Raw genomic sequence first — 24,208 nt, 5'->3', positions numbered from 1 at the left:
AGTTAACTAGTGATTATGTTAAAATTGATAGTTTTTTATAAGATAAGTTTAATGCTAGTTAGCAACTTACCTTGGCTTCTTGCTGCCCTCGCATAACAGGTAGTCAGCCTGCCATGCAGGCTCCTCGTGGAGTGCAATGTAAGGCAGGTGGTTAGTGCGTTGGACTAGTAACCGGAAGGTTGCAAAAACGAATCCCCGAATCCCCCCTGAACAAGGCAGTTAACCCCCGTTCCTAGGCCGTCATTGAAAATAAGAATGTATTCTTAATCTGACTTGCCTAGTTAAATAAAGGTGTAAAAAAAAGAATTATTATTATTTATTTATTTTAATCGGCAAATCGGTGGCCAAAAATACAGATTACCGATTGTTATGAAAACTTGAAATCGGCCCTAATTAATAGGCCATTCCGAATAATCGGTCGACCTCTAGTCCTGATGTGGCAATGTCAAATGGCTGTGGGCTACACTAGCTGTGGGCTACACTAGTTCATTTAGCTGACAAGATTTGCTTATAATTCCATGGCATTATTTTATATTATTTTTTTATTTTATAGTATGAAGAATACAATTGAACAGATAATATAAATATTTTCTCCAAACAATTTGAGGGAGCGCACACATGCAGCTATTCTATGTTGAGTGGTTAACAAAGAAATAGGTACTTTTATATGCTTAATTTAGAGTTATTAATGTAACTTTAGTTGTTCTACAAACATTTGGCTATATGTTTTGATGTTTAATACATTGTAAGGCTGCATGGTGAGACTAATGATGATTTGAAGAAAGTCGCTTGAAAGGCATGAGCTCTGCTTTGTTTGTTTTTTTGGCGCATGCTTTACACACTCCAAAAGTCTCATTCACAATTTGACAAGCATTTGATAATGCCTCGAATTTTATGGCGGCATCCCCTTTGTGGCTGTAATACACGCAAAAAAAATCCCTGCCATTTGCGGCCCGAAGTGCTGTGTTGTGCCCTTCTCCCTGAGTGTGCTGCGCAATCTGAAGCGTCTCTCACTCACACGGCTCTCCATCACGTGATCAGGTCTTTCTCACAGACTACAAGTTAAGACAGACACATCGGAGACACAACTGCGCGTGTCCTTATTCAATTCCAAGGTGCATATTGAAGATATTGGAAGATCTGTCCACATTTACTTTTCGTCAGCCAAGAAGATGTTTAGGCCTAACGAACAGCAAAAGCACTAGCCTATGTCAATCTACTATACCCCATAGTACAAACGTTGACCTGTTCTATTCTGTGCGAGAAATACATTTTCCAAACATAGTCTGGGACAGTTGTGGGATGTGATAGATCCCAAGTGAATACAACCACTAGCATCAAAAGAACAGATCAGAAAGTTTAGCTTAAAATTTTGATAAACTATTAGGCTATTTCTTTACATTATAAGCACAGCAATGCAAACATGGTAGTAGTCTATAAGCACAAATATTCCATTAGAGGAAAACACCATTATCAAAAGTGACCACAAATGCATGTAATGCTTTTATTATAAAGGTGTATTTTATAGTGATCTTCCCCAAACTAGAAATTCACGCGCTGCTTATGTATGCCAGTTAGGCTCTACATCGTAAAGTAGATTAATGGGCTTAATTTTAAGAAGTTATTTGGTCACTTTAGTTGTGATACAAACCTTATTAAAACATATAGGCCTATGGGCTAGGCTACATGAGGTGTGCGACTATGATTCCAACAAAAAGGCATTGTTTCTTATGCTGGGCATCATTCACAACTGTTAATATGTCATTCACAAGTGATAGGATAATATTGTCACCCATCAGACTATTATTGATTTAAATCTTGTCTTTCCATTTACTAAATAATATATGTGTAAAATTTGTTTTGATTTAGAATTGACCATTATCATGCACCTGTATCGAAACAGGGGCAGCGGGAAAAAATACATGTCATCTATGCATTTAAATAGCGAATGGAGGACGCTTTTCCCCACAGTTTATTTTCATGCCAGCCAGGTAGGCTGTTCTCCTGTTGTAAATATAATAATGTGCTTAATATTAGGAAAGTTGAGAAATAAATATAGTAGGCCTAGCCTATAGAAAGTTGATGGGATCCTCCTCTTTTTAATAGATGCCATCACTCTGTTTTCTCCCGCAATTGCATAGTCTATAGAAATGTTGCGCATCATGAGCTCATTGGGCTCTCGTATGGTGTTTGATTAGATTTTTGAATACATTTGCATTGATGTCAGAGTGATTAGAGGGACAGTATAGTGCTGAGTACCAGGGAGTTAGAAAGTTTGGTAGGCTACTAATGACCAGCAGCAGCATCAGAGCTCAGAAGTCTAATTATCGTGGTACTAAACGGTCATGTTGAATTTGACTGCCTTCATGACTCGTGACCTCCGATGTGGTGGGTAATACAGTCATTGCAACAGCCCTATTTGTGATACTATTGATAATATTTTTCTGATACAGAAATACTTCCACAACTGTTGTACTGTGTCTCCACAACACTTTTGTAGTTATTATTTTGTGCAGAAAAACTATCCGTTGTACTTCAATTGTACAACGTGAGTGTGTACAGGGCCATCGTGTACAGGGCCATGATGTGTAACCCTTGATCCAAACAGATATAGTAGGATCAGAAAGTGTAAGTCAGGCCTATGATCTTTACAACCTTCAAAAAGAGGAGAGCGTTCTGACTCATGTCTGATAAATGCACCATGAGCGTGCATGGGAATAATAACCTTTTTTTATCTCTGTTTATCCATAGGTTTTGATCTCACTAGAATGTATATTTGTTAAGGGTGAATTTTGGAATGTTGCTATATAGTAGAAATGTTGATAGACTATCAGTGTATTAATCTCAATAGTAATTTATTAATCTCAGTAATTGATTAAAACTTTGTTATGAACATTGGATCTTATTTTATTTTGAGTTTCACCTCTGATTTCCCTGGGCTGCCACAATGTACAGTATCATAGCATGATTCTGTTCATTCAAAACTTAATTCTGAAGTGGGTTGTATCAGCAGCATTCATAATGAAGTATATTTCTCATGTTGATTGATGTTACTGTTCTCTCTCAACTGCTATGTTTCAGGTGGTGGTGGTGATGAGGAGTACATCTACATGAACAAAGTCATTGTGACTGGGCAGGGTCAGGACAAAGCTGACAGAGGTGAGAGTTCAAAGGTTGTTTCCTACAAGGTGGAACCTGCTTGATGGTGTAGCACTCTGACTTGTTTGGTTCATACATTGTAAATTAGTATTATTGAGGCTTTACATACTTTCATAATCCAATATTTGAGGTGCGTTTAATTTAGCTTGAATTTTGCACTTTTGGTATTTGACCTACGTATTTGAACCCAGGTCTGGCTTTAACTCAAGTCACAGTCCTTCACAAATAAGAGTCACATAGAATCAAATTGCTTAATGTCAATCAATAAACCAAGTTTCGCTGTGAAAACCCAGAATTATGCACTTTAAACACAGTCACAGTCACAGTTGTTTTGTTGAGACTGTGCTCTTAAACCACTGGAAAATTGTGTTGCTGCTCATATCAGGTTCACCATCCAACCACAGGTTGTATGTGCTTGATAGGCTACATCACACTTTCCACAGGTGAGACTAAACAAAGTTTCCAACAGTAGCTGTCAGTGGTGTTTAGGAGTGTGAAAACAGCCTTTCCACACCATTCCCCCTCCCCCACACACACACTCATTTCCTGTGTATTTCTCATTAGTTCTCTCTTTGTCCCCCCTCTCCAACCCACCACCTGAGGCCAGTCATTTTGTTTGGACTGTGATAAAAAATGAGCAGACCGAACACTAGACTTAACACACATTAACCCCACTGAAGGCCAGTAAAAGCCACAGGCTTTCTTTTACGGCCACCCCAAGTACAAGGGTGTTCTCAGATCAAAAAGATGCAGTCCTCTTGTCATGCATCTAGACCATTTTCTTTATTTGAATGGAGGGGTTGGGCAGGGTGTTTATTATAACATAGACTAAAGACTGCATATGTATGGAAACATTGAGATCCTTTTTTTAATATTATGATTCTCTTAGGCCCTATTCTTCTTTGCTTTGGGGAATGACTATCTTCCTTTTGATGGCCATTGTTGATTTTCATCTAATGTCCTTCTTTTGTGTCAAAATGACCAGACAACACACCAGATGCCCTGGCCAATGGGAGAGCAGGAAAACATGTCCCCGCACCACAGAAGAGTCTTCCAGACTTGCCACCACCTAGAACAGTGAGTGATGTTCATTTATCTTACTACATCTTTCCAAATTACACCGAACATCCATGCTGGGACATCCATGAGTATTGAGAAATCGTTCTTTGCATATTGAACCATACAGACTTTATTGGGGTGTGCCGCAAGACTCCGTTTTGGCGCCTCTATCTTTTGATGATACATTTCAGTTATAGTATTATTATTTTTTTTTACATAGAATATAATAAAACTTTTAAAAGTGATAATATCCACACCATGTGTTTTACCTTGTGTAGGACTACGATTAACATCAAATACTAACGTAACTCACTTGCTAGCATAACTGTTAAGCATCTTTGGCCTCGTCCATTTCTAGCCTGGTTTTTCTCACATTAATTTGGTCGTGGTAGCACAGCCATGTTTTTTCCCGTAACTATAAATCCCAGGCCTGCGGTACCATTATTAATCAAGGCTTTAATATGTGTTGTAATCACCCACAGAAACAGGTATTTTATCCTTCTAAGAGTGATAAAATGTGAAAATTTGTGTGGAAATGAGTGTGTGAGATTTGAGAGGAGTGATGTGTTTAATGTTGACTGGGGAGGCTAGGGGTCTACTGAATTAGCGCTGTGTGAGATTGGAAGGGTCACAGACAGACAGGAGGATGGGATTATAGCGTTCCGTTCTTTGAACTCCACACGTATGCACACACACACAGAGAGACACACCCAGCACTGTTTTCTTATTAGCAACATCTGCTGTTGCTGTGGTTTGAGAGCTGTTTTTGTGGCTGGATAGGACCTCAGTGATGTTTTTCCCCTTGTTCTCCATGAAAGAACAGATTTCCTCACACAGCTCAAACAATCTCTTCAGCACTTTGCCCCAACTTGGCCAACGCACCTCTGTGTGGTAGGGCACATCTTGATGTTCTGAATTAACCTCGTCAAGAAATGACTGAAACAGTCAACTTTAGCCCTGATGAAGTTTACTGTTTTTGTTACAGTTCCGTCCTTAGTACTTTACCACAAAGTGCCTCCTGATGTATAATACAGTAATATGTTGTCAGCTCGTCGGGGTAATTCTCCTCCTGCATCTTCTCTCGCATCCTTCCAACCAATCCGCTCCTCCCACCGCACATATAAGGTTCCACATCTGTTGTCAGTCCAGTAAGTTTATCCCAGTCCAGTAAGTTTATCCCATTCGCTTTTTCAGCGAGCTGCTCTTGTAGATCGGTGGCTAGCTCATCCACGCAATCTGCCACTGTATTTCTCCTAAGGCTGACATTTGCAGATGCTTGCGTTTTATCCGGGCACACTACTTTGCTAACTTTATCCATGCACTGCTTCAGAAAATCACCTTTAGTGTATGGTCAGCCTGATTTAGCCATTTCATTCTAGGTAGAATCTGGCCTTTACTGCTACATCACTCTGTGATTTTGGCTTTAAAAACATAGTCTGCTGTTGTACAAGGCCCTTATTTAACTCTGCCACTTTCTGTAGCCTATGATGTCTATTCAAGTCACAGTGTTTTGTCCCATAATTGCACCTTATGTTAAATTCTTTCATTACGGCCACAGTCTTTTGGCAAACGATGGTCCACAAACAAGTACTCGATCTCCCAACTGTCGTGAAATTCCCTGCCTTCGCAGTCAACTTACCTTCTTTTTGCAATTTTCTGGCTGGCTGGCTAGCTAGTTATTTTTGATGAAAACAGTTGGGCTGCTGCTGAACTGTTAGTGAAAATATGATACAACCCACTGGCTGTCTCGTGGGTGTGTACGCTCTTAGAACGGATTATTTGCAGAGGGATAGGGTTTTACCAAGAACCGTTTTCATCTGAAGAAACCTTTTTGGAAGAAAGGGTTATTTGAAGATTCTTTGGAAGGCAAGAGGGGTTCTACATAGAACCCTTCTGAATAAGAGTGTTTAATTGCTGTGTTTTATTGTTTAATTGCTATATTGTAATTATTTCGCCACTATGGCCTATTTATTGCCTTACCTCCCTTATCCTACCTCATTTGCACACACTGTATATAGACTTTTTCTATTTTATTATAGACTGTATGTTTGTTTATTCCATGTGTAACTCTGTGTTGTTGTTTGTGTTGCACTGCTTTGCTTTATCTTGGCCAGGTCACAGTTGTAAATGAGAACTTGTTCTCAACTAGCCTACCTGGTTAAATAATGGTAAAATAAAAAAGAATATGCTTTTTTTATTGTAATTATTTCAATTTATTTTAGAGTTTACCTCAGTGTTTTAACTTTAACATGAGGATTTTGAGGAATCTGATAAGTCTAAAAAGATAGGTGTGTGGGAATATTTGTGCATGTATCTGGTTTTCCCTTAAGTCCATTTAACATATACAGTACTGAAATAGAAATCATGACAAAGATATTAACTGTCTTTCAAATGTTGTGATTTTATTCAGAAGAGAGAATGCGTGAACCAGCAGTGTACCATACAGGGCTGCGTGAACCAGCAGTGTACCATACAGGGCTGCGTGAACCAGCAGTGTATGGTACACTGCAAATTGGCCAGTTTTACCTAGGGTTTACCTTGACAAAACAAAGGAGCTAATCGTGGACTTCCGGAAACAGCAAAGGGAGCACACCCCTATCCACATTGACGGGACTGCAGTGGAGCAGGTGGAAAGCTTCAAGTTCCTCGCCGTACACATCACTGACGATCTGAAATGGTCCACCCACACAGACAGTGTGGTGAAGAAGGTGCAACAGCGCCTCTTCAACCTTAGGAGGCTGAAGAAATTTGGCTTGGCACCGAAAACCCTCACACACTTTTACAGATGCACAATTGAGAGCATCCTGTTGGGCGGTATCACCGCCTGGTACGGTAACTGCACCGCCCGCAACCGCAGGGCTCTCCAGAGGGTAGTGCAGTCTGCCCGAAGCATCACTGGGGGAAAACTACCTGACCTACAAAACACATACAACACCCGGTATCACAGGAAGGCCAAAAAGTTAATCAAGGACAACAACCACCCGAGCCACTGCCTGTTCACCCCGCTGTCATCCGGAAGGCGAGGTCAGTACAGGTGCATCAAAGCTGGGACCGAGAGACTGAAAAACAGCTTCCTAAAAAGTGTTAAACAAATCTAAACATTTGAGATTCTTCAAAGTAGCCACCCTTTCCTTGATGACAGCTTTGCACACTCATGGCATTCTCTCAACCAGCTTCACCTGGAATGCTTTTCCAACAATCTTTAAAACCTCTTAAGGATCGGCCCCTTTTTTTAAATTTTCACCTAAAATGTCATACCCAAATCTAATTGCCTGTAGCTCAGGTCTTGAAGCAAGGATATGAATATTCTTGGTACCATTTGAAAGAAAACACTTTGCAGTTTGTGGAAATGTGAAAGGAATGTAGCAGAATATCGCACATTAGATCTGGTAAAAGATAATACAAAGAAATAACTTTTTTTTAATTATTTTTTTGTACCATCTTTGAAATGCAAGAGAAAGGCCATAATGTATTATTCCAGCTCAGGTGCAATTTAGATTTTGGCCACTAGATGGCAGCAGTGTATGTGCAAAGCTTCAGACGGATCCAATGAACCATTGCATTTATGTTCAAAATTTTGTATCAAGACTGGCCAAATGTGCCTAATTTGTTTACAAATAACTTTTCATGTTCACAACTGTGCACTCTCCTCAAACAATATGACATTATTTCATTGTAATAGCTACTGTAAATTGGACAGTGCAGTTAGATTAACAAGAAATGTAGCTTTCTGACAATATCAGATATGTCTATATCCTGGGAAATCTTCTTGTTACTTACAACCTCATTCTAATCGCATTAGAATACTTTAGCTCAACCGTCCCGCAGGGGACCCACCAATCCTGAAGAAGTTTTAAGGAGTTCCCACATATGCTGAGCACTTCTTGGCTGCTTTTCCTCCACTCTGCGGTCCAAGTCATCCCAAACCATCTCAATTGGGTTGAAGTCGGGTGATTGTGGAGGCCAGGTCATCTGATGCAGCACTCCATCACTCGCAAACCAAATGGGATGGAGTATCACTGCAGAATGCTGTGGAGGCTATGCTGGTTAAGTGTGCCTTGAATTCTAAATAAATCACTGACAGTGTCACCAGCAAAGCACCCCTACACCATCACACCACCTCCTCCATGCTTCACTGTGGGAACAACACGTGCAGAGATCATCCGCTCACCTACTCTGCGTCTCACAAAGACAAATCTCAAATTTGGACTAATCAGACCAAAGGACAGATTTGCACCTGGTAATGTCCATTGCTCATGTTTCTTGGCCCAAGCAAGTCTCTTCTTCTTATTGCTGTCCTTAAGTAGTGGTTTCTTTGTAGCAATTTGACCATGAAGGCCTTATTCACACAGTCTCCTCTGAACAGTTGATGTTGAGATGTGTCTGTTACTTGAACTCTGTGAACCATTTATTTTGCCTTCAGTTTCTGAGGCTGGTAACTCTAATGAACTTATCATCTGCAGCAGATGTATCTCTGGTTCTTCCTTTCCTGTGGCGGTCCTCATGAGAGCCAGTTTCATCGTAGCACTTGACGTTTTTTGTGACTGCACTTGAAGAAACGTTCAAAGTTCTTCAAATGTTCCGCATTGACTGACCTTCATGTCTTAAAGTAATGATGGACTGTGGTTTCTCTTTGCTTATTTGAGCTGTTCTTGCCATAATATGGACTTGGTCTTTTACTAAATAGGGCTAGCTTCTGTATACCACCCCTACATTGTCACAACACAACTGATTTGTCTCAAACACATTAAGAATGAATGAAATTCCACAAATTAACTTTTAACAAGGCACACCTGTTAATTGAAATGCATTCCAGGTGACTACCTCATGAAGCTGGTTGAGAGAATGCCAAGATTGTGCAAGGCTGTCATCAAGGCAAAGGGTGGCTACTTTGAAGAACCTCAAATATAAAATATATTTTGATTTGTTTAACACTTTTTTGGTTAATACATGATTCCATATGTGCTATTTCATAGTTTTGATGTCTTCACTGTTATTCTACAATGTAGAAAATAATAGCAAGAAAGAAAAACCCTCGAATGAGTAGGTGTGTCCAAACTTTTAACTGGTCCTGTAAAAAATTGTATACTTAAAATTCAAAATCAAATAGCTAAATGATCCTTGGTATGACTTTCTTAAAACAACTCCATATAGCTTAGTAGAACCCCCCCGTTTAGACAGGGCTTATGTGTTAAAAGGTAGGTTATTTTTCATAAGAATTTCCACACCTCTACTTCTGTAAATTATGAGAAAATAACTTGTCCAAACCCCCCTTGTTGCAATTTCAGATGCTCCTTATCCAAATGAATTTCTTGCAACAGACCAATATCAATATAGATGTTTTTAAGAGTACTTCTTTCCTCAAGTGCCTTTATTTTAGTGTCCATTGATGTAGCCGAGGTTTCCATAGTAACAATTCTTCCTTCCGCCTTATCAACATACTTGACAACCTGTAGTTCGGCTGAATGGCCTAATATTGCTTCCAAGACAGTTGCTATCTTTGACATCAATCACCTTAATAATGTTGTCAGTCATCTTTTGGATCACTTGATCCATTGTGCCTGGATCAACAATTCTGTTATCCTCGCTAGCTAGCTCATCCTGCACATCTACAGTCGTGGCCAAAAGTTTTGAGAATGACACAAATATTAATTTCCACAGAGTTTGCTTCTTCAGTGTCTTTAGATATTTCTGTCAGATGTTACTATGGAATACTGAAGTATAATTACAAGCATTTCATAAGTGTCAAAGGCTTTTATTGACAATTACATGAATTTTATGCAAAGAATCAATATTTGTAGTGTTGACCCTTCTTTTTCAAGACCTCTGCAATCCACCCTGGCATGCTGTCAATTAACATCCTGACTGATGGCAGCCCATTCTTGCATAATCAATGCTTGGAGTTTGTCAGAATTTGTGGGTTTTTGTTTGTCCACCCGCCTCTTGAGGATTGACCACAAGTTCTCAATGGGATTAAGGTCTGGGGAGTTTCCTGGCCATGGACCCAAAATATCGATGTTTTGTTCCCCGAGCCACTTAGTTATCACTTTTGCCTTATGGCAAGGTGCTCCATCATGCTGGAAAAGGCATTGTTCGTCACCAAACTGTTCCTGGATGGTTGGGAGAAGTTGCTCTCGGAGGATGTGTTGGTACCATTCTTTATTCATGGCTGTGTTCTTAGGCAAAATTGTGAGTGAGCCCACTCCCTTGGCTGAGAAGCAACCTCACACATGAATGGTCTCAGGATGCTTTACTGTTGGCATGACACAGGACTGATGGTAGTGCTCACCTTGTCTTCTCCGGATAAGCTTTTTTCCGGATGCCCCAAACAATCAGAAAGGGGATTCATCAGAGAAAATGACTTTACCCCAGTCCTCAGCAGTCCAATCCCTGTACCTTTTGCAGAATATCAGTCTGTCCCTGATGTTTTTCCTGGAGAGAAGTGGTTTCTTTCTGCCCTTCTTGACACCAGGCCATCCTGCAAAAGTCTTTGCCTCTCTGTGCGTGCAGATGCACTCACACCTGCCTGCTGCCATTCCTGAGCAAGCTCTGTACTGGTGGTGCCCCGATCCCGCAGCTGAATCAACTTTAGGAGACGGTCCTGGAGCTTGCTGGACTTTCTTGGGCGCCCTGAAGCCTTCTTCACAACAATTGAACCGCTCTCCTTGAAGTTCTTGATGATCCAATAAATGGTTGATTTAGGGGCAATCATATTGGCAGCAATATCCTTGCCTGTGAAGCCCTTTTTGTGCAAAGCAATGGTGACGGCACGTGTTTCCTTGCAGGTAACCATGGTAGACAGAGGAAGAACAATGATTCCAAGCACCACTTTCCTTTTGAAGCTTCCAGTCTGTTAGTCAAACTCAATCAGCATGACAGAGTGATCTCCAGTCTTGTCCTCGTCAACACTCACACCTGTGTTATTAACCAGAGAATCACTGACATGATGTCAGCTGGTCCTTTTGTGGCAGGGCTGAAATACAGTGGAAAAGATTTTGGGGGATTCAGTTAATTTGCATGGCAAAGAGGAACTTTGCAATTCATCTGATCACTCTTCATAACATTCTGGAGTATATGCAAATTGCCATCATACAAACTGAGGCAGCAGACTTTGTGAAAATTAATATTTGTGTCATTCTCAGAACTTTTGGCCATGACTGTACAGGGGTGGTGGTTTTGGTCAAGTTCTTAGTAGTTCTACCAGGCATGTTGACGGAAACCTTTGAGAAATAATCATCAAGACCCGTAGAGTAACTTATGTCACAAATTGTACTACTTTTTCAAGCTCAGAAATGAATATATAGAGATAAATTAACAAATGCCACAGGAGCTCACTGAAACACGGTGTTCACTCTACGGCACCATTTTGTCCCTCCAAGAGAAGACCGGTTTAATGTTAAAAAAGGTTATCTTACTTAGAAAATAGTCCTGATCATATAGGCCTAGACGATATTCAAAACAACTAACAACACACTGAATTCATACATTTTAGGTAATTCTAATTGTAAAGTCATGTCTTTCTACTCAATACCAAAACTCATTTTACCAGTCGTTAAAGTATTCAATAACGTCTGTAGCCATGAAGTGCTTTGAAAGGCTGGTCATGGCTCACTTCAACACCATTATCCCAGAAACCCTAGACCCACTCCAATTTGCATACCGCCCCAACAGATTCACAGATGATGCAATCTCTATTGCACTCCACACTGCTCTTTCACACCTGGACCAAAAGGAACACCTATGTGAGAATGCTATTCATAGACTACAGCTCAGCCTTCAACACCATAGTGTCCTCAAAGCTCATCACTGAGCTAAGGACCCTGGGACTAAACACCTTTCTCTGCAACTGGATCCTGGACTTCCTGACGGGCTGACCATGTGGTGCAAGGACAACAACCTATCCCTCAACTTGATCAAGATAAAGAAGATGATTGTGGACTACAGGAAAAGGAGGACCGAGCACACCACTGTTCTCATCGACAGGGTTGTAGTGGAGCAGGTTGAGAGCTTCAAGTTCCTTGGTGTCCACATCACCACATCCAAACTAACATGGTCCAAGCACATCAAGACAGTTGTGAAGAGGGCACGACAAAACCTATTCCCCCTCAGAAGACAGGAAAGATTTGGCGTGGGTCCTCAGATCTTCAAAAGGTTCTACAGCTGCACCATCGAGAGCATCCTGACGGGTTGCATCACTGCCTGGTATGGCAACTGCTCGGCCTTCGACCGCAAGGCACTACAGAGGGTAGTGCGTACGGTCCAGTACATCACCGAGGTCAAGCTTCCTGCCATCCAGGACCTCTATACCAGGCGGTGTCAGAGGAAGGCCCTAAAAATTGTCAAAGACTCCAGCCACCTTAGTCATAGACTGTTCTCTCTGCTACCGCACGGCAAGTGGAACCGGAGCACCAAGTCTAGGTCCAAAAGACTTCTTAACAGCTTCTACCCCCAAGCCATAAGATTCCTGAACAGCTAATCAAATTGCTACTTAGACTATTTGCATTGCCTCCTTCCTTCTTTTATACTGCTGCTACTCTCTGTTTATTATCTATGCATAGTCACTTTAACTCTACCTACATGTACATATTACCTCAATTACCTCGACTAACCGGTACCCTCGCACATTGAGTCTGTACCGATACCCCCTGTATATAGCCTCACTATTGTTATTTTACTGCTGCTCTTTAACCTCTTACATCTAGACGTTCCACTAGCGGAACACCTGCTCCAATATCCAATGATAGGCGTGGCGCGAATTACAAATTCCTCAAAAATACAAAAACTTCAATTTTTCAAACATATGACTATTTCACAGCATTTTAAAGACAAGACTCTCCTTTATCTAACCACACTGTCCGATTTCAAAAAGGCTTTACAGCGAAAGCAAAACATTAGATTATGTCAGCAGAGTACCAAGCCAGAAATAATCAGACACCCATTTTTCAAGCTAGCATATAATGTCACAAAAACCCAGAAGACAGCTAAATGCAGCACTAACCTTTGATGATCTTCATCAGATGACACACCTAGGACATTATGTTATACAATACATGCATGTTTTGTTCAATCAAGTTCATATTTATATCAAAAAACAGCTTTTTACATTAGCATGTGACGTTCAGAACTAGCATACCCCCCGCAAACTTCCGGAGGAATTTGCTAACAATTTACTAAATTACTCATGATAAACGTTCACAAAAAGCATAACAAATATTTTAAGAATTATAGATACAGAACTCCTCTATGCACTCGATATGTCCGATTTTAAAATAGCTTTTTGGTGAAAGCACATTTTGCAATATTCTAAATACATAGCCCAGCCATCACGGGCTAGCTATTTAGACACCCGGCAAGTTTAGCACTCACCAATATCAGATTTACTATTATAAAAGTTTGATTACCTTTTGTTGTCTTCGTCAGAATGCACTCCCAGGACTGCCACTTCAATAACAAATGTTGGGTTGGTCCAAAATAATCCATCGTTATATCCGAATAGCGACGTTTTGTTCGTGCGTCCCAGACACTATCCGAATGGTAAAGAAGGGTCGCGCGCATGGCTCAATTCGTGACAAAAAAATTCTAAATATTCCATTACCGTACTTCGAAGCATGTCAACCGCTGTTTAAAATCAATTTTTATGCCATTTTTCTCGTAGAAAAGCGATAATATTCCGACCGGGAATCTCCTTTTCGGCAAACAGAGGGAAAAAATCACAAAGACGGGGGCGGCCAGGTCACGCGCCTAAGCCCACAGTCCCTTGATCGGCCACTTGAGAAAGGCGATAATGTGTTTCAGCCTGGGGCTGGGATGACGACATTCTGTTTTTTCCTGGGCTCTGAGCACCTATGGACGACGTAGGAAGTGTCACGTTAGAGCAGAGATCCTTTGTAAAAGATAGAGATGGCAAAGAAGTTCCAGAAATGGTCAGACAGGCCACTTCCTGTAAAGGAATCTCTCAGGTTTTGACCTGCCATTTGAGTTCTGTTATACTCACAGACACCATTCAAACAGTTTTAGAAACTTTAGGGTGTTTTCGATCCATATATAATAAGTATATGCATATTCTAGTTACTGGGTAGGATTAGTAACCAGATTAAATCGGGTACGTTTTTTATCCAGCCGTGAAAATACTGCCCCCTAGCCATAAGAGGTTAAGTAAAAAATAGATAAGTAACAAATAATTAACACTTATGTAGTCATAGACTGTTATCTCTGCTACAGCACGGAAAGTTGTACCGGAGCGCGAAGTCTAGGTCCAAGAGACTTCTAAACAGCTTCTACCCCCAAGCCATAAAACTCCTGAACATCGAATCAATTGGCTACCTCCCCCCCTCTTTTACACTGCTGCTACTCTCTGTTATTTTCTATGCATAGTCACGTTAATAACTCTACCTACATGTACATATTACCTCAATTACCTCGACTAACCGGTGCCCCCACACATTGAATCTGTACTGTACCCTCTGTATATAGCCTCGATATTGTTATTTTACTGCTGCTCTTTAATTAGTTGTTACTTTTGTTTCTTAATTTTTGTAGGTATTTTTCTTAAAACTGCATTGTTGGTTAAGGGCTTGTAAGTAAGCATTTAAGGTCTACACCTGTTGTTTTTGGCGAATTTGACAAATTTAAATTTGATATGATTTGTATTTCAGATGGAATCTTGGCATTAATCATTTTGCTGTGTACTTCCACCACCAGTACAAACTGCTTTCACTTTAAATTATGATGACAATAACATGTGATCAAATACATGTTTTGGATTATATTATAATGACTCTTATTACGCTAACAACTCTAAATCATTTTCATCATGTTTGAAAATGATTGAGCAATTCAATTTGGTTCCCAACTCTGACTAAGCAAGTATAAAAGGGATCCAGGCATTAATAATTTTGCTGTGCATTTCGGATGGAATCCAGGCATTAGACCATACCAGAGGATAACAAAGTAGAGCTCGTTCTGGGCCCAAAAATTCGGTGACCATACCTGCCCGGAACACCTGGGGCTGGCTACTTTTTCTATTTGTTTGACTACTCCATGTACTTACGGAAAACACTGAATGATGGTAACACCAATGAGACATTTGGGGCTATTGAGGATGTTCTTGAATGGAAGCCACAGATTCCCAAATCTAAGGCAATTAACCCTTTGAAAATAATTTAATTGAGTGATATGATTGATTCTTTAGCTCACAATGCTATTTCCCTTCATTTAAATCGAGTAACACCAAGTGACACTTTGGATTTAGACAAAATTATCAATGGAATCCTAAAATGTTTAATAACATATTAAAATGGGGGGGATTAGCTAATAACTTTTTTTTAAATGTAGATACGTTTGACTCTGAAGGGAATGCTCAAGGTCCTTGTATATCTTTGAAATGAGTGACTTTCAAGGCGGTAACACCAATGACCTAAAACTAAGGGACATGCATTATACTAGTGATAAAAATATGCATTTTATTAGTCGCCTTTGTTTTTATTGATCTATACAATATATTACATAATTTTGTTTACTTTCTAGCATTCAAAATAATAAATAGATACAGTGCATTTGGAAAGTATTCATTTTATTACGTTATTACAGCCTTATTCTAAAATTGATTAACTAGTTTTTTCCCCCTCGTCAATCTGCATACAATACCCCTTAATGACAAAGCAAAAACAGGTTTTTAGAAATGTTGACAAATAAAAAATAAACTAATCATATTCACATAAGTATTCAGACCCTTTACTCAGTACTTTGTTGAAGGACGTTTGGCAGTGATTACAGCCTTGAGTCTTTTCTGGTAATGACGCTACATGCTCTGGCACATCTGTATTTGGGAGTTTCTCCCATTCTTCTCTGCAGATAATCGCAAGCTCTGTTAGGTTGGATGGGGAGTGTTGCTGCACAGCCATTTTCAGGTCTCTCCAGAGATGTTCAATCGGGTTCAAGTCCGGGCTTTGGCTGGGCCACTCAAGGACATTCAGAGACTTTTCCCAAATCCATTCCTGCGTTGTCTTGGCTGTGTGCGTAGGGCCATTGTCCTGTTGGAAGGTGAACATTTGCCCCAGGCTGAGGTCCTGAGCGCTCTGGATCAGGTTTTCATCAAGGATCTCTGTGTACTTTGCTCCGTTCATCTTTCCCTCGATCCTGACTAGTCTCCCAGTCTCTGCCTCTGAAAAACATCCCCACAGCATGATGCTGCCACCACCATGCTTCACCGTGGGGATTGTGCCAGGTTTTTTCCAGACGGGATGCTTGGCATTCAGGCCAAAGAGTTCAATCTTGGTTTCATCAGACCAGAGAATATTGTTTCTCATAGTCTGAGAGTCCTTTAGGTGCCCTTTGGATAACTCCAAGCGGGCTGTCATGTGCCTTTTATTGAGGAGAGGCTTCCGTCTGGCCACTCTACCATAATGGCCCGATTGGTGGAGTGCTGCAGAGATGGTTTTCCTTTTGGAAGGTTCTCCCATCTCCACAGAGGAACTCTGGCGCTCTTTCAGAGTGACCATTGGGTTCTTGGTCACCTCCCTGACCAAGGCCCTTCTCCCCCAATTGCTCAGTTTGGCCAGGAGGCCAGCTCTAGGAAGAGTCTTGGTGGTTCCAAACTTTTTCCATTTAAGAATGAACTGCGTTCTTGGGGACCTTCCTTTGCCCAGATCTTTGCCTTGACACAATCCTGTCTCGGCGCTCTACGGACAATTCCTTCAACCTCATGGCTTGGTTTTTTCTCTGACATGCACTGTCAACTGTGCGACCTTATATAGACAGGTGTGTGCCTTTCCAAATCATGTCCAATCAATTGAATTTACCACAGGTGGACTCCAAGTTGTAGAAGCATCTCAAATATGATCAATGGAAACAGGATGCACCTGAGCTCAATTTGGAGTCTCATCGCAAATAGTCTGAATACTTATAACAATAAGGTATTTCTGTTTTTGCTTTTTCATTATGGGTTATTGTAAATTGTTTTATTTAGTCAATTTTAGAATAAGGCTATAACATAGCAATATGTGGAAAAAGTCAAGGGGTCTGAATACTTTCCGAACACACTGTATCTCTAAATCTCCAAAACATGTCACTACAACTTTAAACATCACTACTGGGACAAGCCAATTTGCTTTCCTTAAATACTTTTAATAATGCATAAACAAAGTTTTGCAGTATAAAGGATTTGCATTATGTTTTGTCATTGATAAACAGTTCAATATAAACAAAAACGTATGATGTGTGACTATTTGTATTTTTAAAGTGTTTTTCATGGTTGCAAAGGCAAGGGATGCAAATGCCACCACAATTCAAGAACGGCCCAATTTACATTATGAATAATGAGACAGAAAATTCAGTTTTACTACTACTGCTAATATACAGTAATTCTAGGCTACCACCACCAGTAAAAACTGCTTTCACTTTAAATTATGATGACAATAACAATATGGTCAAATATATTTTTATATTCTATTATGACTTTTATTATGCTAACAACTAATTCATTTTCATGGTGTTTGAAAATGATTGAGCAATTCAATTTGGTTCCCCATACTAAGTATAAAAGTTGGGACCAAAGTGTTCATAGTTGTGTCACATAAAACCATACAGGAAATCTAAGTGAAGGAAAGAGCAGGGAGATAGACCGGGACATTATCAGAGCCCTGGACCCAGGTTTTACAACACAGCAGCCCTGCTGATTTTTTTATCACTATCTTCTCCCTCTTTCCCAGCCCCGAGTGAGTGTTTTCGCTGTGCTGAATTCTTGGCATAGGAACGAGGGACTTTCCATGTTCTGGGTGTTCATTTGGGTTTTTTCCCACTCTTTCTCAAAACACTCCCCCCTATTCTTTCCCCCGCGACTGTTATTTTTTCCCTGACTCCTGAACCGCTACCCTGGCCTGCCGTTTCCGTGGTGATGAGGCAGGGGTTATTGTGTGTGTGTGTGTGTGTGTGTGTGTGTGTGTGTGTGTGTGTGTGTGTGTGTGTGTGTGTGTGTGTGTGTGTGTGTGTGTGTGTGTGTGTGTGTGTGTGTGTGTGTGTGTGTGTGTGTGTGTGTGTGTTTATAGTTGCATCCCAAATGGTAACCTATTCCCTATGCGGTTCATTACTTTGACCAGGGCCCATAGGGTTCTGGTAAAAGTAGTGAGTGCACTATGTAGGGAATAGTTTGCTATTTGGGACGCATCCTATGCGTGTGGGGTAGGGTGGGAGGGGGGATTCTGGTCGCCGTGGGAAGTGAGACTGTTTGGATTTAGGAGGGTGAAGTCCTAGCAGAGCTGGTTAGGCTGTTATGTTATGGAGAGCGTTGGTGACTGCAACTGTGCTGCTGGGAACAATTTAATTATGCTTTTTTTCCAACGTTTACTGACACCAGCCATATTCAACGGGTGTTGAGCGTCCGTAAATTTGTTATTCTGCGCTCTGGCACACTCAGACGAGTGCGCTGAAATCAGAGTAGATAGCCTGAGCGAATTTACCAACTACGTCTATCGTCAGTTGTCACAGTGACATCATGAACATTCTATTTAAATGGTTACTTGCATAGTGGAGTCTTTTGTTTAGACATGTAGCGAGCTAAACAATAGACCATAATCCCAACTCATAACATTACAACCCTGCATGAATCTACAGGTAGCTAACCAACCAGGTTCAATGTTAGCTAGCTAACATTAGGCTATAACTAGCAATGCAAATGGCTCTAAGACAGGAATCATATTACATTACATTTACATTTTAGTCATTTAGCAGACGCTCTTATCCAGAGCGACTTACAGTAGTAAATGCATACATTTCATAAAAAAAATTGTAAATTATTTCCCCCCCCGTACTGGCCAACAACCCTGGCGTTGCAAACACCATGCTCTACCAACTGAGCCACACGGGACACTAGACAGCTAGCCTACCATTAGACACTAATGCACAGCCAATCCATCCAACAAGTATACGTTAAGGACAGTAGGCCTATAACGTGACTCTCAGATGAGGTTAAAATTCAGTTAGAAGCATTCGATTTTGCAATGGCATAGGCCTACATTATTTTGGATTTGTGTGCCCTTGAGAACTTTTCACGCTGAAACATAATGAAATGTTACGCAGTAGAGGTTGACCGATTCTGATTTTTCAGCGCCTATACCGATTATTGGAGGACCAAAAAAAGCCGATACCGATCAATCGGACGATTTAAATTTTTAAGGGGGAAAAGATGATATAGATATAGATATATATACATACATACATACATACATACACACACACACACACACACACACACACACACACACACACACACACACACACACACACACAATTACAACAATACTGAATGAACACATTTTAACTTAATATAATACATCAATAAAATCAATTTAGTATCAAATAAATAATGAAACATGTTGAATTTGGTTTAAATAATGAAAAAACAGTGTTGGAGAAGAAAGTAAAAGTGCAATATGTGCCATGTAAAAAAGCTGATGTTTAAGTTCCTTGCTCAGAACATGAGAACATATGAAAGCTGGTGGTTCCTTTTAACTATGAGTCTTCAATATTACCAGGTAAGAAGTTTTAGGTTGTAGTTATTATAGGACTATTTCTCTCTATACCACTTGTATTTCATATACCTTTGACTATTGGATGTTCTAATAGGTACTTTAGTATTGCCAGCCTAATCTCGGGAGTTGATAGGCTTGAAGTCATAAACAGCGCAATGCTTGAAGCACAGCGAAGAGCTGCTGGCAAATGCACGAAAGTGCTGTTTGAATGAATGCTTATGAGCCTGCTGCTGCCTACCACCGCTCAGTCAGACTGCTCTATATTACTACACAGATCATACAAGTAACGTTAGCTAGCTAGCGAGCCAGCCAGATAACATTAGCTAGTTAGCTAACATTAAAATTTAACTTGAAATGAAAACAACTTTCTGACAAAATTAGAAATCTGAAAATGTAGCTAGCTAGATTATCTTACCCATATACATGGATGGACATTCTCCCTCTGTGTCACGGATGCCTTGTTTGCCTTTGTTTCAAGATGTAATCCGGAGACAGGTATTTTATACCAGCCTTCTGTGTGCTCTCTTTTCGACTATTTGGTAAAAAAAACAAGTCCATATTATGGCAAGAACAGCTCAAATAAGCAAAGAGGAATGACAGTCCGTTACTTTAAGAAATGAAGGTCAGTCAATCTGGAAAATTTCACGAACTTTGAACGTTTCTTCAAGTGCAGTCGCAAAAACCATCAAGCATATGATGGATGATGAAAATGGCTCTCATGAGGACCGCCACAGGAAAGGAAGGCCCAGAGTTATCTCTGCTGCAGAAGATAAGTAAATACATTTACTGCACCTCAGATTGCAGCCCAAAGAAATGCTTCAGAGTTCAAATAACAGACATCTCAATTCACTGCGTGAATCAAGCCTTCATGGTTGAATTGCTGCAAAGAAACCACTACTAAAGGACCAATAATAAGAAGAGACTTGCTTGGGCCAAGAAACACGAGCAATGGACATTAGACCAATGGAAATCTGTCCTTTTGTCTGGTGTGTCCAAATTAGAGATTTTTGGTTCCAACCGCCCTGTCTTTGTGAGACGCAGAGTAGATCTCCGCATGTGTGGTTCCCACCGTGAAGCATGGAGGAGGAGGTGTGATGGTGTGGGGGTGCTTTGCTGGTGATACTGTCAGTGATGTATTTAGAATTCAAGGCCCACTTAACCAGCATGGCTACCACAGCATTCTGCAGTGATACGCCATCCCATCTGGTTTGGCGCTTAGTGGGACTATCATTCATTTTTCAACAGGACAATAATGCAAAACACACCTCCGGGCTGTGTAAGGACTATTTGACCAAGAAGGCGAGTGATGGAGTACTGCATCAGATGACCTGGCCTCCACAATCACCCAACCTCAACCCAGTTGAGATGGTTTGGAATGACTTGGACCGCAGAGTGAAGGGAAAAGCAGCCAACAAGTGCTCAGCATATGTGGGAACTCTTTCAAGACTGTTGGAAAAGTATTCCCCATGAAGCTGGTTGAGAGAATGCCAAGAGTGTGCAAAGCTGGCATCAAGGCAAAGGGTGGCTACATTGAAGAATCTCAAATATAAAATATATTTTGATTTGTTTAGCACTTTTTTAGTTACTACATGATTCCATATGTGTTATGTCATATTCACTGTCCTTTGCATTTTTCCTATTTTTTTGCATTATAACCTGTAATTAAAATGGATTCTACATTTTTTTTGTCATTTGATTTACACAACATGCCTACCACTTTGAAGATGCAACATTTTTTTTTAATGTGAAACAAACAAGAAATAATTTTAAAAAAAATGAAAACTTGAGCGTGCATAACTATTCACCCCCCAAAGTCAATACTGTGTAAAAGCCACCTTTTGCAGCAATTACAGCTGCAAGTCTCTTGGGGTATGTCTCTATAAGCTTGGCACATCTAGCCACTGGGATTTTTACCCATTCTTCAAGGCAAAACTACTCCAGCTCCGTCAAATTGGATGGGTTCCGCTGATGTACAGTATTCTTTAAGTCATACCACAGATACTCAATTTTATTGAGGTCTGGGCTTTGACTAGGCCATTCCAAGACATTTAAATGTTGTCCTTTAAACCACTCGAGTGTTGCTTTAGCAGTATGCTTATTGTCATTGTCTTGCTGGAAGGTGAACCTCTGTCCTAGTCTCAAATCTCTGGAAGACTGAAACGGGTTTCCCACAAGAATTTCCCTGTATTTAGCGCCATCCATCATTCCTTCAATTCTGACTAGTTTCCCAGTCCCTGCCGATGAATAACATCCCCACAGCATGATGCTGCCACCACCATGCTTCACTGTGGGGATGGTATTCTCAGGCTGATGAGAGGTGTTGGGTTTGCACCAGAGATAGCATTTTCCTTGATGGCCAAAAAGCTCAATTTTAGTCTCATCTAACCAGAGTACTTTCTTCCATATGTTTGGGGAGTCTCCCACATGCCTTTTAGCGAACACCAAACGTGTTTGCTTATTTTTTTCTTTAAGCAATGGCTTTTTCTGCCCACTCTTCCGTAAAGCACAGCTCTGTGGAGTGTATGGCTTAAAGTGGTCCTATGGACAGATACTCCAATCTCCGCTGCTTCAGGATTATCTTTGGTCTCTTTGTTGCCTCTCTGATTAATGCCCTCCTTGCCTGGTCCGTGAGTTTTGGTGGGTGGCCCTCTCTTGGCAGGTTTTTTTTTGTGCCATATTCTTTCCAATTTTTAGTAATGGATTTAATGGTGGTCCGTGGGATGTTCAAAGTTTCGGATATTTTTTTCATAGTCCAACCCTGATCTGCACTTCTCCACAACTGTCCCTGACCTGTTTGGAGTAGAGGTCGACTGATTATGATTTTTCAACGCCGATACCGATTATTGGAGGACCAAAAAAAGCCGCTACCGATTAATCGGACAATTTTTAAACAAATGTTTTATTTGTAATAATGACAATTACAACAATACTGAATGAACACTTATTTTAACTTAATATTATTCATCAATAAAATCAATTTAGCCTCAAATAAATAATGAAACATGTTCAATTTGGTTTAAATAATGCAAAAACAAAGTTTTGGAGTAGAAAGTAAAAGTGCAATAAGTGCCATGTAAGAAAGCTAACGTTTAAGTTCCTTGCTCAGAACATGAGAACATATGAAAGCTGGTGCTTCCTTTTAACATGAGTCTTCAATATTCCCAGGTAAGATGTTGTAGTTATTATAGGAATTATAGGACTATTTCTCTCTATACGATTTGTATTTCATATACCTTTGACTATTGGATGTTCTTATAGGCACTTTAGTATTGCCAGTGTAACAGTATAGCTTCCGTCCCTGTCCTCGCTCCTACCTGGGCTCGAACCAGGAACACATCGACAACAGCCACCCTCGAAGCAGCGTTACCCATGCAGAGCAAGGGAAACAACCACTCCAAGTCTCAGAGCGAGTGACGTTTAAAACGCTATTAGCGCGCAGCCCGCTAACTAGCTAGCCATTTCACATCGGTTACACCAGCCTAATCTTGGGAGTTGACAGGCTTGAAGTCATAAACAGTGCAATGCATTGCGAAGGGCTGTTTGAATGAATGCTTTCGAGCCTGCAAATGCCTACCATCGCTCAGTCAGACTGCTCTATCAAATCATAGATTTAATTATAACATAATAACACACAGGTCATTAATATGGTCGAATCCGGAAACTATCATCTCGAAAAGGAAACGTTATTCCTGTTACATTGCACAACCTTCAATGTTATGTCATAATTCCGTAAAATTCTGGCAAATTAGTTCGCAACGAGCCAGGCGGCCCAAACTGTTGCATATGCCCTGACTGCGTGCAATGAACGCAAAATGACACAATTTCACCTGGTTAATATTGCCTGCTAACCTGGATTTCTTTTAGCTAAATATGCAGGTTTAAAAATATATACTTCTGTGTATTGATTTTAACCTCTATGAGCTAGGTGGGACGCAAGCGTCCCACCCGTGGTGCACTCCATCAACAGCAGGTGCATTTCAAGAGCGGCAAATTTGAATCCAAATAAATGTCAAAATTCAAATTTTTCAAACATACAACTATTTTACACCCTTTGAAAGATAAACATCTCCTTAATCTAACCACGTTTTACGATTTCAAAAAGGTTTTACGGCGAAAGCATAAATTTAGAGTATGTTAGGACAGTACATTTACAAGAGTTGTGTGTAATGTTTTGTCAATTCAAAGACAGGGTCACCAAAACCATAAAACCAGCTAAAATGATGCACTAACCTTTTACAATCTCCATCAGATGACACTCCTAGGACATTATGTTAGACAATGCATGCATTTTTAGTTCTATCAAGTTCATATTTATATCCAAAAACAGCGTTTTACTATGGCATTGATGTTGAGGAAATCGTTTCCCTCCAATAACCGGCAGTCAAGTCAGCACCACAAATTAAATAATTAAAATTAGAAAACATTGGTAAAATATTATATTGTCATTTAAAGAATTATAGATT

The 24,208-nt window shown here is 40.3% G+C and overlaps 1 protein-coding gene across 2 annotated transcripts in view; it reads left to right on the top strand.

Moving 5' to 3' along the window:
* afap1l2 (actin filament associated protein 1 like 2) overlaps positions 1-24,208 on the top strand; it is a 178,547-nt gene that overhangs the window by 71,819 nt on the left and 82,520 nt on the right. For both annotated transcript variants that reach the window (XM_045702610.2, XM_014159299.3), the window contains exons 3-4: positions 3,082-3,159; positions 4,145-4,236. In XM_045702610.2, coding sequence (XP_045558566.1) covers positions 3,082-3,159; positions 4,145-4,236 — 170 coding nt within the window. The remainder of the gene's footprint in view (positions 1-3,081; positions 3,160-4,144; positions 4,237-24,208) is intronic.

Source organism: Salmo salar, chromosome 19 (genome assembly GCF_965601325.2).
Source record: "Salmo salar chromosome 19, fSalSal1, whole genome shotgun sequence".
Lineage (NCBI taxonomy): Eukaryota > Metazoa > Chordata > Actinopteri > Salmoniformes > Salmonidae > Salmo > Salmo salar.
The sequence above is the reverse complement of the archived record's forward strand: the minus strand, read 5'-3'. Positions and strand labels throughout refer to the sequence as shown.